This window comes from Eutrigla gurnardus (genome assembly GCF_963514095.1).
Source record: "Eutrigla gurnardus genome assembly, chromosome: 6".
In the NCBI taxonomy this organism is placed as follows: Eukaryota; Metazoa; Chordata; class Actinopteri; order Perciformes; family Triglidae; genus Eutrigla; species Eutrigla gurnardus.
This window is the reverse complement of record NC_139920.1, coordinates 28,458,690-28,478,246: the sequence shown is the minus strand read 5'-3', so window position 1 is coordinate 28,478,246 and position 19,557 is coordinate 28,458,690. Positions and strand designations below refer to the sequence as shown.

At 47.8% G+C, this 19,557-nt stretch overlaps 1 protein-coding gene across 1 annotated transcript in view; it reads left to right on the top strand.

Moving 5' to 3' along the window:
* Positions 1-2,166: 2,166 nt before the first annotated feature.
* Positions 2,167-19,557, top strand: part of trabd2b (TraB domain containing 2B) — a 58,729-nt gene continuing 41,338 nt past the window's right edge. Inside the window, exons 1-2 of the mRNA XM_084010791.1 lie at positions 2,167-2,501; positions 4,506-5,075. Coding sequence (XP_083866917.1) covers positions 2,388-2,501; positions 4,506-5,075 — 684 coding nt within the window. The 5' untranslated portion in view covers positions 2,167-2,387. The remainder of the gene's footprint in view (positions 2,502-4,505; positions 5,076-19,557) is intronic.

Below are 19,557 nucleotides of genomic sequence, written 5' to 3'. Positions count from 1 at the left end.
GCGGAGCCACAAGGACAAGCAGACACAGGATCCTTTAGAGCTGCAGGGCCACAAACATGAACGAGATCCCTTCACTCTCTCTTTTCCTGCTCCCATACGTTCCCGTCTCTGTCCATCAGGGTGCAATCTCTAAATAATGGGCAAATATGCACAAAAAAAATGCAATGAAAGTGTTGGAAAGCATCATTATTGGTGGGGTTCGGTTGCAGATATACTTAAACATTTTGAGAATGACCTTCAGCCTCTCTCTCTATAACGCCTCCCCAGATGTGCGTTCTTTAAGTGAGCGTTCCTGCGATCGGCGAGCAGAACATTAACTTTAAAGTCTTCTCTCGTCCCCGGCTATATGCGCCCTATGTTGTAAGCGCTGGCCCGCGTCCAGGAATCTCCTGCAGCCAGCCGCTCATAAGCTCTCCTCTAACCGGCCAAGAATGTGGAAAAGCTCCTTCAAAGAGAAGCCCACTGCAAGGTGTGGTTAAAAGCAAGTACCTGAGTCCACAGGTGGCCACGTTAGAGGAGACGAAAGCGCTAACTGGAATCCCACACCTGTCTCAGCGCGAGGAGGAGGAACAGGGCAACGGGGACGGAGAGATTTGATTGGATCAACATGGTTCCGCTGTGTTATTACACGGCGACTTCACGCATCTGAGGCCGCACTCAAGTAGGCCATTGTGCAGATGTGTAAAACGAAAGAAATATTGACTCTCTGGCCCTTTCAGATTCCCCCAGCTCGCCCAATAAAAGGAGTCAAAGGGTCAAAGGGCAGAAGTGTCACATTTTTACAACGTGATGTTAAAAGACGACGGCGATCAAAGAGGCCGGGCCTTCATCTGAATGGAGACACAATGAGGCTGCGGGGACGGAGGCCGGCCGGCTGACAAAGCAGCTCAGTGACAGAAGTGAGGCGGAGTGGTGAGGAGAGGAGAACACGGCGAGGACAAAGAGGCGCTTGTCCCGGATCTGTCTGCCGGGAGGGGTGCCACTTGTTTCTGGGGTCTCTCCCGCCATAAATTCCCCACTACTTGACTCTGTCACTGTCTGCCACTCGGGCAATAAGCGAGGTCACGGCAGAGGAGTGGAGCGCTGCCACTTCTCCGTCCGCTCCACGTCACATCTTAAAGGAGAACAAATATAAAGCACTTCTCACAGTTGTCTTTACTCGGACCGGTTTATTTGTGAGCATTAATCACGGGTCTGAGGGCCAAACCAAGCGCTGCAGGTTGTCAAACAGAGAAGGACGGAGATAAATGGAAGCCTCCTGGGGAGGAAGCACATGACAACATGTGAAATATTGCTCATTTACGTCTCTGGAATGACTGCGATGACAAAGAAGCTAAGCCGAACTGTGGGCTGCCAGCGCTCTGCACCATCTGACAACATTATATGGTGAGATTTTACTCCTTTCAGAAACCCAGACTGTGCATTTATTTGGGGGAAATATCACACTTCTTTCTGCAGAACAAGACTGTGAGATGAGGCTGAAAATCTCAGAAGTTTTGTCTAATTATGAACACATTTTTAACTTAAATGATCGAATACAATTTAAAAAGGGAATGTAAATTTTGTTGAATTGAATGTGTTCATTTGTTCCTTTCACATTACAATATAAAGTTGACACACATTAACCTACACCATCAGCTACACCCTTAATCCTAACATCAAAAAAACAAAATAACCTGCAAAATAGAAATCTTCAAGTTCAAAACACTCTTTTAAATTTCACATTGTGTAATTTGTCTTTCTTTATACATTTCTTTAAACTGAAAACTATCTGTACAACCCTTTAAATCCTTCTGTTGAGAATTATGAGAGAAATATGACACCAATAAGTAATCATATATTAAGTTTACCTGGAGTACTATATGAAATAGTGACAGCAGCCTGCAGGACGCTATAGAAGCGCATTCTTTCTCCACTCTGCGCTCTTAATTGCGGCTCCGTCTCGGGGGGATTTCCTCACGCAAAGCTGTCATCCCCCTCCGAACCCGCGCTCCTTCTTCCCCTTCAAACAAGCAGGGGTGCGTGCGTGCGTGTTGCGCGTCCACGGGGTGGAGGGGTGGAGAGGTGGAGGGGTGCTGGAGCCGTCCCACCTCCCTCTCTCCCAGCCAAGACGCTCCTAACTCGCGGAGCGCACTGCGGAAACTCTCCAAAGAGTTTTCAGCAGCTCCCACTTCAGCCGTGCGCCGAGTTTAAAGGCAGCACAAGTTCGAGACTTCTGAAGTCGGGGAGGGTCGGGGAAGGCGAACGGGCGGAATGGTCCTCGAGCCGCGCGGCACGTGTGAGCCAAGAGGCCGCCGGTAACGGTTTTTATTGTTATTTCAAAGGAGACGAGGACTATAGAGAGGAGACATCCGAGAGCCTGACTTGGGTCCTGTCACCTCGACGCGATGGTCTGTCTGCCGGGATTCAGCTGGGTCCTGCTGAGCGCCCTGCTGCACACCGTGGCACCCTGGGGCGCACACCGACCGGACAGACCGAGGCAGTGCGACGCGCCGAAGTCGGTGAGTCGCGTTGTTTGGACCACTTTGTTATCGAGCCTAGAAGTTAAGATGCTTTCTTCATAACTTACAGCTGGACAGATAACTTTAAATAAATGATTAAACGACAGGATGCGCACAACTCCTCATAGAAATGATCATAACTGTGCTTTATAATAAAGCATCATCTCATGTAATGCAACAGATAATTTAGGATATAATTAGAATTAGAATTGTTTGAGAATTATTCTCTAGAATGTATAATAATAACAATAATAATTGAATAGTTATTTAATATGAAATCCAATGATTAAACATAAAAGCTAGAGGAGTCGGGGGGCCTTAGAAATAACAGCCGTCGCCCAAGAGAGAATATTAAACCTCTCCAACCGTGGGGCTGTTTATGTGACGAACACCCGCGGCTCCACATGGACACGTTTCACAGGTGTGATCGTGTTTCCCCATTAAAACGCGCACACCGGCGCGCCTCGGTGGAGCTGTGGATCCGGCTCGGAGGTGCGGAGGAGCCGACTCCAGACCCGCGTCCCTCCGCCTCCCCCCGCGGATGAATCCTCCACATGAAAACAAGTTCATTAAAATCATCATCATCATCCAACACGTTTCTGGGAAAACAAACAATGACGTCACAACAGGAACGCGTTTTTCTCTTTTTAATATGACACTTGTGCGCGCGGGTACCCGGATAATGGATGTGCTGTCAGAGATCACTGAAGACGTCGTGCTCCGTCCCTCCATGTGATTTGTAACGCGTCGGTACAGCGGGCTCTGTTTTCTGTTAACTGTAATTACCCCATAAAAAAAGAAACGAAAAGGAGCCCGGCGCGTCGAGGCTCCCCAGAAAAGACGCAGCTTGAGCGGAGACGGGATCTGGCCTTTCCGCGGGACTCGACCACACGTTATGGGGGTTACAGGCCTGGGCGCGCGCGTGCACGTGCACAGACTAATGCCATCCAAAGCCGGCTGCTCCCTGCCAATGTGAAAATTGAGTTAGAAACAAATTGTTTAAACATCTCCGTGCGTCTGCAGAGAAGGAACGCACTCTGACATTACATATACAACTTTGGGTTTAATCTGAGAGCGAGAGACATAGAGAGTGAGTGAGAGAGAGAGGGAACGTTCACTGTTAATTTCGGATGATAACACATCCTACTGCTGGCAAACGTTTGGTCTTTGACAAAGGCAGCGTTGGCAGCGCCGCGCTGTAACACACGCCGAAAGAAAAACCTTGATTAAATTGAAGTAAGTAAACATTTTTCTAAGAATAACTTTATTTTACTAATGGGTTTCATCCCTCAAATCCCTGATTACACCGTGTGTCGAGAAGCCAGAGGTTTGATATTGTTTATAGAAGTCTTTTCATATTTGAATAATGCCAACATCAAAGTCGTAACACATGCACAGCACATTTCTCAGAGCACCTAACAAGAACCATATTTTAAAACGCAGCGCGGGCCTTTTTTTTGCGCCGGTTTGAGAGCGGCTGTGATTATTTCATTCCCATTGTGACATCGCTGCGTATGAAGATAACCGCACTAGACAAACACTTCCTGTCGTAGAGAGGACGGGAACAGTGCCGTCCTGTCAGCAGCACATCATCCCCGCCCGGTGGAAAGCGTTTCACAAACAACGGGATCACCGTGGGGTCAGAGCGGAGAGCAGGTTCTTCTTTTTTCGGAGCTCCAGTGTAGTATATTTGCACTGCAACCTTTTTGAAATGCTTCCCAGAGCCGAAGGAGGCTTTGGCAACTGAGGTATGCACCTCGACGATACACCAGGGTGTGTTTACAGCCCAGAAGGCCCCTCTATAAGCGCCGCGAGCCCACTGAACTTCATACCTCCCCTGGGTGCCGTCATCTCAAAATTGTATTTCAATCTTTACCTTGTTGACCCGAGCCTCCGAGCCGGTAAACCACAATAGAGGAAGAACGTGTCAGCTTCAGTTGGGTTGCTCTGAAATGACGGTATTTTTTTGCTCTAAAAGCCTTATTTTCCTTCCCTCCTCCACAGCAAAGTGACATGAACTCCTTCCTGTGGAGGGTGAAGCGAGCGCCTCCTCACCCACCTTCTTACCTGTTCGGCACCATCCACGTGCCCTACACCCGGGTCTGGGACTTCATCCCCGACAGGTCCAAGCAGGCTTTCCGCAGCAGCCGCAACGTGTTCTTCGAGCTGGACCTGACCGACCCGCTGACCATCTCCAAGCTGACCAGCTGCCAGCTGCTGCCCCACGGGGAGAACCTGCAGACGCTGCTACCTCGAGACCTGTACCGCCGCCTCAAACGCCACCTGGACTACGTCAAACACATGATGCCTTCCTGGATGACCGCCGACCAGCGCGGCCGCGGCCTCTACGCCGACTACCTGTTCAACGCCATCGCCGGGAACTGGGAGAGGAAGAGGCCGGTGTGGGTGATGCTGATGGTGAACTCGCTGACGGAGTGGGACGTCCGGTCCAGGGGGACGCCCGTGCTGGATCTGTTCTTGGCTCAAGAGGCCGAGAGGATGAGGAAGACGACGGGGGCGGTGGAGCGGGTGGAGGAGCAGTGTCACCCCCTCAACGGACTCAACTTCTCTCAGGTAAGAGGAGGAACGGACACTCGTTCATTTTCTCCCTTTTTTTACTCGAGATGGAGAACAAACCAGGATCAGAGGGGAAGATGAGTAGATGTACTATTCTGTATCACTCAGCTTGTAGTAGCTCTGAAGACATGCAGACTGAGCTCTATAATCGCAGTGAAAGTCAACAGATTTTCAGTGTTACGCCCCTCTGTGAGAGGAACAGCCGGAGGACGTGGAAGAAAACAATATAAGAAGGGAAAAAAAAGGGTTCTGCTGGAGACAGCTTTACGGTTATTGATGTCCATCTACCTCACTAAACAAACATTCAACAGCTGAATCTGCAGCGGGTGTCAGACTGAGCAATGCACATGCAGAACGGATTAGAGAAGGTGAGAGGAGCGCTCTCTTTCATTAGTGCAGACCGTCTGTCTGGCTCGCACTGTAATCGGAGACTGGAAGAGGAACAAAACAACCCAATCACTTGATGAGCAAAACATGGGGAGAGTGCGTCCAACTTTCACATATTGTCTGACGATCCTTAAGGGAACATGCATCCATTTAAATAATTAGTCTGTTGGAGGTCACCAATGTTAGAGTGTGGGAGGTCCCACGAAAAACAAAGGCTGTGATGAGCCTCGACAGGACGTGGAGGATGCTCCGTTCTAATTTATGTTCTTATGCAACGTTTGATCTGCATTAAGGAGGAAAAAACATCTCGGCATGTGTGTCGGTGCAGCACATGGTACGCCACACACAAAGCACCGTACATGCACATTCGGCGGTGCCTAAGCCGCCATGTGACAGGTCCAAAGGGCTCCGGGTCTAATTTGAGAGGCAGTGGGCTTCTTGCCTCTCCTCTTTCATCAGCACCTCCTAACTACGCTGTCAAACGTCCCACTGCGTGCCCTGCACATGCCTGGGAGCGTTACTGCCCCTAGAAATAAGCTCACACCGCGCCTCGAGGTAGTAAAAAGGGGGAGACGCGTTAATACCGTTCCAAGGGCTTTGCAATCTGAGGTGTAGCATGTCCTGTGGACGTGTTGTTTTCCTGTTATCTTAAAGGGATTCAGACTTTTTTCCTCTATGTGGTCCCAGTCTAACCCTGGTCTGCATTTAGTGTTGCCCCTAAAAGCAACACCGTCTTAAATTACATCCTAACAGGGTTGAATAGCAGCAGAGTCCAACTTTAGAAAGCTGTGTTTACATTTCAACGAGAACTTCTATTCGACCGTGAGAAGGACAATCAATTGATCTCCGGGGGGGAAAAAAAGAACAGGCAGAACTGGGTTTACAAGGGGTGGTTCCACTTTTACAAGACAGGTGTTCAAATTCAGATAAGAGAGATTTTATTTGCCATGTTGGAAATCCAGCCGACGTCGGATCACGGATAACTTGAGTTTCACCCCAACCGGAGCTTCCAACTCGTTTTACCGGAGATGTACGAGAAGGATTCAAAGCTGAACTGAAATGAAGCTGACATGGAAACCATTATTCTCAATTATAATAATTTGTGATTTAATCTGAACTCTACGGTTGATTGATTCCCTCTACGCTCGACTGTAACAAGGATGAGGTCAGAAGGATGGATGGGGAAAGGAGAAAATGCGTGGGTGGTAGTCAGAAGAAAGGGAAGTGAGACAGGGATAGAGAACAAGAAAAAGGGATCCTCCCATCGCTAATGCTAATCTGGAACACTAGCGATGCTTAAAGGGAGATCTGAGTTGGGAAAGGTTCCAATCCCTGACGGCCCACATATTACTTGTTCCCCAATAAAAGCAGTTGCTTACAATATCCTGTAACTTTAACTTCCATGAGAGGCTCTGAGAAACGTGAGCGCTGGTGATTCATCATCTGTCCCACTGTAGCGCTCTCCTAGGCACCTGGGCCCAGTAGTACCGGCGCTGTGAGGCAAGCACCGCTGGGTGACAGCTGGTCTTGAGGCACCGGACCAGGTCTACATGACCTGTGAGCTCATTCTCTCCGTGATGGGGCGGCGGGTGTTCTAAACGCAGCTTGTAGTGGTGATGTTGGTGGTAGCGTGGGAGGAACGGGGAGACGCTAAGTGTGCCAGAGCCCTCTTTAGACCATTGTGGTGGAAAACAAGAGCTCCGTCTGTCTGAGAGCTCTCCACGGTCTCCTCAGATCACGGAGAGGTGTGGGTTTCTCTGTACGAGGCAGCTCAGAGCTTGTGGAAACAAAGGCGGTTCACGTGCGTGGTTCTTCTCCAGTTCTTTGGAGGCCGATGCGAGTTGACAGCTGGGCGGGCCGGCCCGGCGCTGATGTCCTTGTGAACGCTTTGAGCAGCGAGTGGTAAAGGCCTGGAGACGGCTCGGATCGGCTCAGGGGCCGACGGCCGCTCCGGGAGGGATGCAGCCCACAGCTGCATGGGAGTCAAGGGCAGATAAAGGGCGCATCGATGATTTACCATGATGATGTGATCAGGTATTTCTTATAAATTATTAATGTACTAATACATCAGATGATACAAGCTGCTTTTACATCTCCAGATATTGAGTAGGTCGACGGTCTCGGCATCACAGTTCAGCTCATTGATGGTCCGCGGCACCAAACCACAATGGCGTATTTGTGTGATACCGGAGTTGAGACGTGGAACAAAAAAAAACCCGTCTCTAGTGCAAAGCTGCTTTTGAGAAAGTGGAGGGCGGCTCCAGCCCGTGGGCCTCTCGCACTCCCACCAAATAAACACTCATATTTATTTTCCCGGGGTCGCGTTGCAGCCGAGGCCACTGGCCCATGTCGGGGAGAGAAATTACATCACATCGGTGGCGCCTGTCTCCTGGGCAGGGGTCAAGGGTCGAGGCGGGAGGTGGTAGCGGAGCTGCGGAGCTGCGGAGCTGCGGAGCAGCCGAGCGGTGAGGAGACTGGCCGTCTGCTGGGGGGTCAAGTCTGGGCACCGATAAGAGCACCTGGCCAAAACCTCCGACCAGCTCGGCCTGTTTTGTGCTACAACTTGTGAAAACTGTGTGTGTGACTAAGAGAGAGGGAGATGGCTGACATCGGGTCACCCCAGTGGAGCGGGTTAAGGTTTTAAGGGTGACAGAATCTAGTTTCCTCTCAGCAGGAGGCCGTCCTTCTCTGTTTCCAGCTTCAGTGACAACCTGACATGTCTATTTCAATCTGTGCACCGAGGCGGTCCCAGTGAGGCGCTTTCAGGCCAGGAGATGAGGCGAACACATCACAACAAATGATTTCTTCATGGTAAAATAATACAGAATGTGATGACATTTTGTTTCTTTCCCTCCAATACATGTATGAAAGTATATAATGAAAAGTGCATGGCGCTAGGATAGCAACCGCTGAATTTATACACAGTGGTCATAAAGTGTCTGGCCGGGCCAGAGACATTCCCTGCACCGTGTTTAGACCCACACAGTCTGCGTTTCCCATAAGCCGCCATCACTTTATACCATATTCAATTTGATTTGTGTTTGTGTTTGGTTTTCCAATTCTCACAAAGTATACGGCCCGCGGATTCAAATCAGTGATTTGAAAATGATTTAAGAACAGTAAAAAAAACAGCACATATCCATGTGTGTGTGTTTTTTTTACTTTTAAGGAATGTGTCTCTCCGTACAAATCCAGAGGTTTCTGGCTGCACATGGCACTTCTTTGATGAGCATTTATGGCAAGCGATGAGGAGAGTATTGTGAGCCCAGGGTAGCGAATGTCTGCTGGCGAGGCGAGGGTTGCTACGGGTAACGGCAGATCCCAAATCAAAACAAGATTCTCGTGCGTCGTATCAAATCATGCAGAATACTTCGGCGTTGTGTTCTTTGGACGGCGTTCACCTAAACAGGATATATTTAAAGGGGGAATTAAGTAACATCCAACCGTACCCACATCCAAATATTTACATTCCCTGATGGGTAAGTGACGCGTTGGCCGACGGCTGACTGATGGAAAAAAGCAAGTCTTTGTCTGCTCTTCTTTTCTCTGACCTGCCCTCCCCCCTCTATCTTTCTCTCTGACATGTCCCGAGGCTCCGGCCATCGCTCATCTGCACACACGCCAAGTGGAAAAAGAGGTGGAGGAGGAGGAGATTACCTTTAAAGTGCGCTGGCGACATGTAACCCCCTCTTTAAACGTGACATCTGAGGGTGTTTCACATCTAAGCTGTAATTACCTGCGCAAATATGTGGAAAACTGCGAGGCAACACGTATCAGGGCCGATCATCTGGTCCCGTCGGCAGGCAGACGGCCGTCCCACTGTTGCACTAATGACTTAATAGGCCTCCTTAATGACCAAATAGCCCGCTGCCATCCAGAAGCACTTAGACAATTATGCGCTGGCCAGAACACTGCAGGCTGACGGCGAGATGGAGGAAGCTGGATGTTATGGACGCTGAGAAAACACTTGACAACTGTAAAAAAATAAATAAAAAAAATAACAATTTCTTTTCCTGGATTCTTATTTTGTGAGAAAAATGAGAGAGAAAAAGCGGTTACAGCTCGGATTGGGTTGTGAGAGCAGGCCGCAGACGAGCGCTGACAGGAACGGCTACAAGAAATGTTCCACTTAAACAAAGTGCCACAATTTCAGCATTTCCTTAAATGGAAAACCAGAGTCAACGCGGCTATCGTGATAACTCTTTCACTCGCTCGTTTAACCGGAGTCGACAGAGGCTGGAGTAGAAGTAAAGCACGCAGGGAAAAGTACCGTCTTTATTCTGAGGAACTGTTGCGTGAACTATTAACTTTCGCTCTGATCTCCGCGCTCCTCCACCTTCGGTGGATCCAAGCGGAGGTCACATCCCTCCTCGCCTTGCGCCGCCGTACCTGAGAGACCTGGAGTAATGACTCCACCACATTGTCGCTGAGCCGAGAGGTAGTGAGGTAGTGAGCGGCGGGTCGGAGTGCTCTTCCATACTTTGGCGTTGGATGAGCCAAATCCTTCCCTCCTTCTGTCGCCCACATTCTCCTCTTTTGTTGGAGAGAACCGGCGTTCCTTTCTGCTTAAACGGCCTCACGTCACACTGTGGATCCATCTTCACTACACACACACACACACACACACACACATACTCTCTCTTTCACTGTACTGTTTCTGTATAATTTTGTATTTTTTTAACAGTGGAATTTGCAGTAAAAATGAATGGCGGTTGAGTGTTTCCCCAGGTAGTTTCTCACACACACACACACACACACACACACACGCACACGCACACACGCACACACGCACACACACACACACACACACACACACACACACACACACACACACACACACACACATTACATCTCCACCATGCTGCTCATCACAACAAGGGAAGCGGCTGTAAATGGTACTGGAGCTGGAGGGGCAGGTAGTTTCCAGAAAGGCTGGGGTTAATCTCAGGTTGTCTGGGCCAGAGGCTGATTGATCACAGACAGGAATGTGACGGACTGATTTCCTCAGAGACCCGCTTGGCCTCTCTGGAATGTTGTTGTCTTTTGGGACGTTGTTGTTTCATAACCTTTGTTTAACCGCGTTAGCCCCGACGTAAACCAGGAGGCGTTAGACGTATCTGCGATGCGGCTTAAGTCTGCGCTTTTGACAATTTTGACTTTGAGATGAAGCTTGAACGCAGCTCGGGAGTAGCATGAGTACCATGCACTGATCTCTACTCACACCATCCATCGTTAAAATCACAGACGAGACAAATCTAGATAATGTGGCGTATCACGGGGAAAGAAAAAGATCCCGGTACGCATGGTGGCATAAGACTAGGTGATGAACTCTGAGTCCCGGCCTGCTTGTGACATAAGCTGCACATCTTTGTCACACACCAGCCAACGGGTCATAAATAGGTGCCAGTGGAGAACAACGGCGTGCACGTGAGCGTGCGCTGTGAGCCAGGCTTGTCGAGGATTAGGTAGCATTAGCAGAGCCCTCTCACTGAACCCGGTTTTAATGTGACCCATGCGTCTTCACTGCCCCCACTGCCTTGTCCTCATTATACACAACCCAGTGGAGCATTTCAGCTCTGCTTACACTCTCACCTTTCTGTGAGACCCCACCTCCCCTAAAACGTTCATGCACACACTCATTTTTCACTTTCACACCATTGGCTTGCATTATCCTGTAAGTCTTATCATAATATTTCAGTTCTGCTTTTTTATGTTTGTTTATTGAGTCAGGCTTGTGGGGAACACGCGCGTCATTATTTCTTGGCTAATGCTGCGTGTCACACACTTGGATCGGCCCCGTGTTAAAACACTTTGATTGGCCAAATGTTTGTCATGATTAAACAATCCGCCACTGGGAAGCACCACTAATGTTGTGTTAAGATTGTTTAATTAACCTCGGCAGATGTCAGATGAGAGAGCTGAGAAGAACAACAATAAGCAGAGATAAGTTGTTTTTTAATCCTTGGTCTGCAGTGCTGTATTCCCATGATCAGTATCCAAGCGGTCATAAAGGCTTCAAACACTCGCAGCACTGGCCCAAAGTCAAATATCATAAACCTCTGTGAAACAGGTGACCCGGCGTTACGTTACACTTCGTCTCAGGAAGCGGTTTATATTCCTGTTTGGCCCTGTAAACCAACGATTCCATGCATGTCCAAAAATAGAGCCAGTTATGGAAGAAGTACTGAAGTAAACGTAGCAATAAAACTTTGTGGAATACTCTGTTAAAATGTTACTTGAGAAAAAGAAAAACAATTGCACCAAAATATCAATAAACTACAAAAAGTAAGAGTACCCATTGTGCGTAAGGGCCCATTTCATATTAATGTCTATACTGTATTATTGTATTATAATTATTAATGCATTAATGTTGGATGGAATGGATCAATAAAGTGTTATCATAACCTGCAATCATAACTTAATTGTTGATTTTATTTCATATCATTACTCCGAATCTCATCTTATACCTTATATAACCGTATAACCAATATTTCTCTCAGAACTGTAGTGGAGTAGAAGTATCAGAAAGTATCAGAAAATAAATACTCAAGAAAAGTATCTGTAAAAAAAAAAAAAAAGTATGTGACAATGGTACTTTAGTCCAGTATTTGGGTACACGTACTTAGTTACATTGTATCACTGATTATAGCCTTAACTAAGAAACATAACACCGACCAATGACGGTCCCACAACCAATGTGGAACTCTTAAAACAAGGCTCCACTTTTAATGTGAAAATAAGTAAAGAAGCACATAAATCCCATCATCCCTCCCATCCTCCCCCAACACAATCGGGTGGAGCGACGCCCCCGTTACACACCTCTCCACCTAAAAGCACCTCTGGAGTGGAAGCAGGCAGACACACAAAGCAGCGGGCGGCCAGCATGAAAGGTGGAGAGGCGGGGGAGGAGACGGGCTCCAGTGCCATTAACAAGTCTTCAGACAGATGTTCTGGTACACAAACGGCTTGGCGGGGATAGATCACCGCACCGATAAGTGAAAGCACAAACACGGCACCTCGCGGGTCAAACCGAGTCTGTGTGCGTCTTTTCATCCTCATTCATGAGTCGCGACCCCGTTGTACTCCGGCCGGGGTTCCTCCCCGCAACGCATGAAAGAAGGATCTATTTCTTGGCTGTGCGTACGAGTCTTCATCACATCTACATGTGGGTGCACATCATTGTGACGGATCTGAATTGGTTTCGTTTCAGCAGGTCAGCCTGGATTAGAATAGCTGACCACCTGGACGGGCAGTAGGCCTTCAGCCCCCTGGTCCCTACGTTAGTTTTACCCCGGGGTAGTTTTACCCCAGGGTGTCCCCAGTAGCTCAGGAGGGTTTCAAGCATTTGAGTATTCAGGCCTTTATTTCCCCTTTCAGAGCACCAGAGTTTTCTCTGAGGCGGACTGACAGAGGGAGCCGGCATCCGTCCTTGCCCTCTGGACGACCCCATCTCTTTGGCTGAAGCCCCATCCCCCCCCCCCCCCTCCCCCGTCTGCACTGCTGTTGAACATGACTTTCCCCGGTTCCCTGAAACGACACAGGCCTGAGTCAATTAGCTTTTGAAAATTTGCTCTTAACGAGATAAGCGGTTTAGTGAATACGGATGAATGGAGATCGTTTCAAGTTTTTTTTTTTGTTGCATTGTAAGATGAGTTCCCTCTATCAAGGCGGGGACAAAGAGTACAGTAATGTAATGTCCAAACACTTCACTGAAGCCTTTGGAGCTCTTTCTATAGTCCGAAGTGAAAACTCTTATCCATCTGGACGGGGAGAAACGGTAGAATTGGCTGCCGCTCTGTTGACATGTGACCAGGTCAATCCTTACCACGGGAGAACGGAGCGAAAGAAACTTTAAAAAGGATTATGAGGAAAGAGAAGTGGAGAAGCAGGGAGCCACTCAAGCAGAACGGGGGGAGGAGAGGAAAATAAAATGGTTCACTTTGGTGGTACTGGAAGAGAGCAAGAGCAACAATAACAGAGGAAACCTTTCACCTCCTCCACTCAGCGGTTCCCTCCGAGCCAAAATAAGAAAGACAACAATAAAAAAAGAAAAGGATGCTGCCGTGAAGTTTCCTTCTCTTCCCTTCTCTGGGGTTTGAGTTGTTTCCCCTCGCTCCCATCACGGTCAATTTCACCTGTCATTCACCGGCGCAGTTTTTCCAACACATTACCTTTCTCAAGACGTGCGTCTACTGGAACAGTTTAAATGTAATATCCAACATATGGCAGAGTTTATGGAACGTAAATGAGATGAGAAATCAGATTTACTTAGAGAGCCGCGGCGGGGGCCGTGGTCTCCGAGGGGGGGGGCGTTGTTTAGGATGATGGGCGGCTGCAATTACAGTCACCAAAGTGAGCGGGGGGAGTTAAGAAAGAGTGGCTCTCAGTGGGTGGCTCGCTTCTCCCTCCATCTCTCGCTCTCTCTCTCTCGCGGGTGCATCATGTGACGACGTGTAATTGGCCTGTGGTCACACCAGAGTTGTGCAAACAGATTAGCAGGGAAACATGTCAGACTGAAGGGCTGCGGAGGTGAATGTGCGCGTTGTGCCGATCACAGATGTGGGACCGTGTGGGAAACGCTTTGACGGAGGAAAACCTTTATTAATGGTGAACAGGTGGGGCGGACGACTTTGTCGCAGACAAATTTGCTGTCGTTGGCACGCGGGGGGGAGGGGCACATATTGGACGTGTACGCAGATTTTCAACGCTTCATTTGCGTTGGCTAAATTCAATTATGTTTGCACTCCGCTCATATATTCCAGAAGGCTCGGTGTGGTTTTTAAGACACTTGAGGATACAAATGTCGGTTTCTGCCATGAAGCTGAACAGAAGCTCATTGTCCGATCCTGGTATGTCTAAAAAAAAAAACCTCTCAGCATGTTTGTAGCTCACACACTTACACCCTTCTATTTACATCATGTGTTAAAGTTCTGAAGTCAGCAGCCAATTAGCTTAGCTTAGCATGAAGACCTGAAGCCTGCTCTGTCCAGGTACAGATACTCTGCTCACCTCCAGGCATCACTGAATAAAATGTTAAATCAGAGTGAAAACAGACTTTTACAGGTGCTTTAGCGCCGGCACAGTAACTTGGCAGGGGGACGGGTTCTTTGTTAGGTCTTGCCATCGCTGCGAGGGGAAAAAACGACATATAACATGTTCATTGTTGAGCCTTGGAGATACTGTTCCTAAGGGTGCTACTGTGAGATTCCCATGAGGATGTTTGAGGTATTCGGAGAATCGAAGAGAAAGAAGGTGTCGGTTAGTGTTCTCAGTGAAAACAGACAGATATGTGAGTTTAACTTGGCAGAAGTCTTGTGTAAGCAGACAGGGTTATTGGTTTCTGATGCCATGGTCCGCCCGCTGCCAGACCACCTGCCTTCGGGAAGTAATAGCATCGCCAACATATATCACCCAATGTGGATTTAAAAAAATACTCCAACCACTTTATGTCCGTCTTTCACTATATTATTTATATAAAAAGAGAGTTTCATTCTCAGCAGGTGTCAAGTTTGTGTTGCTTTCTAGGACAGGATATAAATCTTTTGTTGGTTTTCTGGTATTTCTAATAATATTAATACTCAGATGACGATCTTTTCTTGGGAAATCACTATCACCGATTGTTGGAGCCAAAATGAGTTTGTCTGTCTTATTGTTTGTTTATCCTAAACACTCTTTTGGTTTCTATTATTTACAGTAATTAATACGTGGGTGTGGTTTTCCCGTCATTTACCTGTTCAGTTGCACAGCGGCTTCTCGTTGGACAAAAGCTCCTTTTAGACGGCCTTTTCGTTGCGGGAGTATTCCACCTCGGTGAGCGTTTAGACTGACGACGGGGTGGAATAACGACGGAATTCTCCCGCAATGAAAAGGTTGTGTAAAAGGGGCTTTTGTCCATACCCATCATAAAACCATGGCAAAGTTCTACAGTCCAGGAAGGACCCACATATTGAGATCTTTGAAAACTTCAGTATCTCTGAAGAAGATGTTTGTATGACTTGTCTAGAAGAAACGTTTCCACTGGTATCGTCCTCGTAGTTCACAGTGGAAGTTTTCTTGCTCTGGTCAAACGAATGTTGCCCTCAGCGTTTTATGAAATAATATGAAAAATGTGGACCGGTGAGCCGAGCAATGTTCTGGATCACGGGAACAAATCCCGTGTTTTTGATAGATTCCTCTGCTGTTGATTCTCAGGTAGTAGTGTCAACGCCTCGGGGGCCGGCCGGCCGGCGGCGGCCTGACGGACAGACGGCGCAGGCGTGCGTGCCGTTGTTGACAGCCAAAAAGCTAGATCTTTGTGCAAAGCTCACAGAGAGCAAGTGAGCATTGGAATGGAAACACAAGTACTATTTTATCAGCTTGCCAAAATGTGCAGGGGAGAGACTGAGAGAGAGGCCGGGGCCCTCCAAGCCTCTGTAGTCGGCTCTGGTGACGGCCAACCCAAGCACATGAGAGCAGTGTGAATGGCTTTTTAATGCCCGCTAACAGCCGGGGTATTTAGTGGGATGGGAGGATGGATGAAGGGATACGCCGGAGGATGGGAGGGACGGAGAACGGATGAGAGCGACGACAAGGCGAGGTCCCAGCTGGACAACGCCGCTGCCCCTCCACGGCCGCTGGACCCCAGTGCAGTCTGGGTTTCATGCTATTGATCGCAGTTTTTGGAGCTGCGGTCTTTTCTTTGACTCCAACCTCATTTATCTTGGTGGTGTCTCAGTGTTTTTCTTGAGGTCGTAATATTTTGCCCGAGACTGACACAAATGAAGTCTCAATTACGTGGAAATCACAGGCGTAATTGCCTTTATTGCTCTGCTGTCTGTGGATGAATATCCAGCTGGCTGCCGATTATACACTCACTTAAATGGGATTTATATGCTGTTGAGAAACACTGTCCAATACAAGTATCATACGAAGCCCAGTATGCGATCCTTACAAATGTGCGCTCTTGTGCGGTGACGGTCAGAAGGAAGGCATTAGCTCCTCTTTAAATGGTCTTGGACTTTTGGTTTTTTGGCCTTGCCAGAGTTGATTGCGACTGCAGCGCTGATTTCCATTTTCCTGTAGCTGCCTCCAGACAAAAGGCTTCCAGCACAATAGATCTGCCTGAAACCCAATACGCCTGTAAATGTGTCTGTAGGTCGAAGGAAGGCGTAGGACGGAAATTATTACTTTAATTATTGTTTTTTTGACCAGTTTGCGAGGTTTTCGGATCATATGATACGACTTTAGATTTAAAAAACGCATGGCAATGTATGTATTTGTCGAATCTCCCTCCAAGAAACAGAATTGGATGTTTAAACTTGACCTTTGACCGTCACTAATAGGTTTTCATAAAAACAAACAATGCTCTACAAATAATACAGTATGTAATTTCAGGCTGCATGTACTGGATTAGTTTTGCGCTGCGTTGCCAAGGAAACAAGTGAAGCCAAATAAATGTGTTGCTGCTGTCAGAGAAGATGTCCGAAACACCTCAATAAATGACTACTTGCCTTTTGACTGAGTTTTGTAAACCACTTCATTTGCCTTGGTGTTATAAACCTCAGCGTACGTAATGAATAGTTGTGTATTGTATGAGTCCTAAATGAAATCATTTAAAAGAAGAGAAAAGAGAAGCAGAATCCCTTCGCATGTTGATCGGAGGAGGAGTAGTGTTGGAAGAAGCTGCTCAGGTCATAAACTCCACTATCTTACCTCAGGCCGACTGCTGTTTACACCAAACGGCTCCTGACTCAAACAAAAAGCTGGACGGCTCCACGGAAACTATGGGAAGAGAAGATGAGAATGATGAGGAGAGAAGAAAAAAAAGGAAAAGAAGTAAATTGCGAGAGGTGGTGAGAGAAGAGAAAGAAAACAGACGGAGAAATTAAAAAGCCCCCTTTTTCATTTCAAATTCATATCTTTTAGTCTTTTAGCGTTGTGATTCAGATGCGCGGTAAACTTAGTATGTATTTTTTGTGTACGATCATTCTTTTGGTATCTTCAAAGACATTTCTATTTAATTCTTTTTGAAGTATTTACTTTGAATGGAAGGGAGTCTTATCTGGCCTTAAGTAAAGCGTTCACTCTGGAACACATATGAGCCAACCCCCAAAGCTTGGCAAGGAAATCATCACTAATTCATCATGTATACACGTATCATTCTTTTGCTTAAAGCCTGAAGTCGCCGAACCCCCGCGATTCCCAAACCATTAAATCCCGTGCCATCAAATAGTGGATTTAAGCTGCTCCTCCTCACCTCACCTCGACCACAGACAGATTATTTGTCAGAACCATCAGCAGGGCCTAAAAAAAAAAGAATTCACAAAGTGTGAAGTCTGGTTTAAGTCTGCAAGATGTTCCAGGAATTCCATCCGTCTTCACTCGGACTAACCTGGCATGGTGCGGACTCGGGAGACGGGAGATTTCTTCTTTTTTTTTTTTAAGGATGGGAGCTCGCCAAGTTTTTGGGAAGTTTTCGGGCACGTCTGTTGAAACGGTGGAAGTTCCCCCTCACTTTGAGGCAATTTTCTCGCTTTTCTTTAAAAAAAAAAATCCCCAAATGCTTTTCTTGGATTGGATGCAGTCGTCAGCTCACCAGTGATTGCGGATGAAATCATTTTGAAGGATGTCTGGTTCGGGTTCAGCTTTTCTGGGGCAGCGCTGCCCACCCAGGAGGACTCTGCTTAGCAACTCTATTCCACTTTCTCTCGCAGGGAAACACAAGTAAATTATTTTTTTAATCAGCCGTTGGTTTCCTTGGGCGTTCATTTGGAAGGAATGTAATTGAAACTTCAGGTAAAAGTGCTTTCCTGATCTTGATTTCTCTCTCTGAGAGGCCTTCGATAGACCCGATGGCGAAGACGCGATTATTAGCGAAACCGATGTCGCTCTCTGAATCGTTAAAACGCGACGAGTGATTAAACACAAACTCTCCGATGTCATGAGTGGTCCTTGGCTCTCGCTTCCCTTCTGTCTTCTCTCCTTCTTGTCCACTGCTGTCTGGAATGCTGAGGGGGGGAAAAGGTCCCGGGTTCGGCTCCTCTGAAAGGGGATCCAAACCGCACGCTAACCAGAATGCCAAGCGTAACAGGGAGTGACAGCTCATCGCACTGAGAACTGCTGTGTGTAAATGTGTGTGTGATTTTTTTTGGGTGGGGGGGGGAGGGGTTGTTGGTGCATGCCAAATATCTGTGATTTATTATGAGGAAGCAAACATCCCCGGTGAAGATTAATAACTCACTTTCTTTCCTCTTCTCTCGCACATACGTGATGGCGAGCGTTAAAGTGATCAGTAAAGTGATCGGTCAGCAATAATAAACTAAAAGGATGTGACCCCCCCCCATCCCCACCTAACTCTATGGGCTCCGATGAAAAGCAGATGGGTCAGAGAGGAGTGAAAGAGAGACAGGAAGTAAGACGTGAAGAGGAATAAAACAGGTGTAGCGATGTCACGATGAAAGCGAAGGGGTCGGCGTTCAGGGAGACGGAGAGGGAGGAGCCAACGAGGTCACGGAGAGAGTGAGAGGGAGATAAAGGAGCGAGGGAACTGTCAGCCATGTTCACATGAAAGGAATCCAACCAATCCCCTCACAGATAAACGTGTCTGCGTCGCCCATCCCGGGACGCCCAGGGTGTCTGCTTGTTCACTCCGACTCCTAATAGTGCCGATGATTGTACACACACACACACACACACACACACACACACACCAGACACCTCGTCCACCACTGTGTGAAAAAGGAACCGCGGGTGTTAACTGACACAAACCATCGCACCACTCGACACAACGTTGGAGCCAGCAGACAGCAGAGCGATGCGTGGCCTCCCCACTCCACTGCTCTCCTCCAGGCCTGTCCTCACCTGCCATCCCACTTGCTGCTCACTTACACGCTCAGGGAGGAGACCAAATAGCTCCAACGCCTCATGAAATAGGAGTCAGAAATGACTGAATCAAAATCGCAAACGCAGAAGTGGGTTCGGTGACGTAGTGACATGGCTCAGTTCTTTCCGCTTTTTTTTTTTTTTTACCAAGAAAAGATGGTTTTATAGCTGGTCGATGGTGTCACCGTGGCCTAACTGGTCCATACGTAAAGCATATACCTGCAAAATCCCT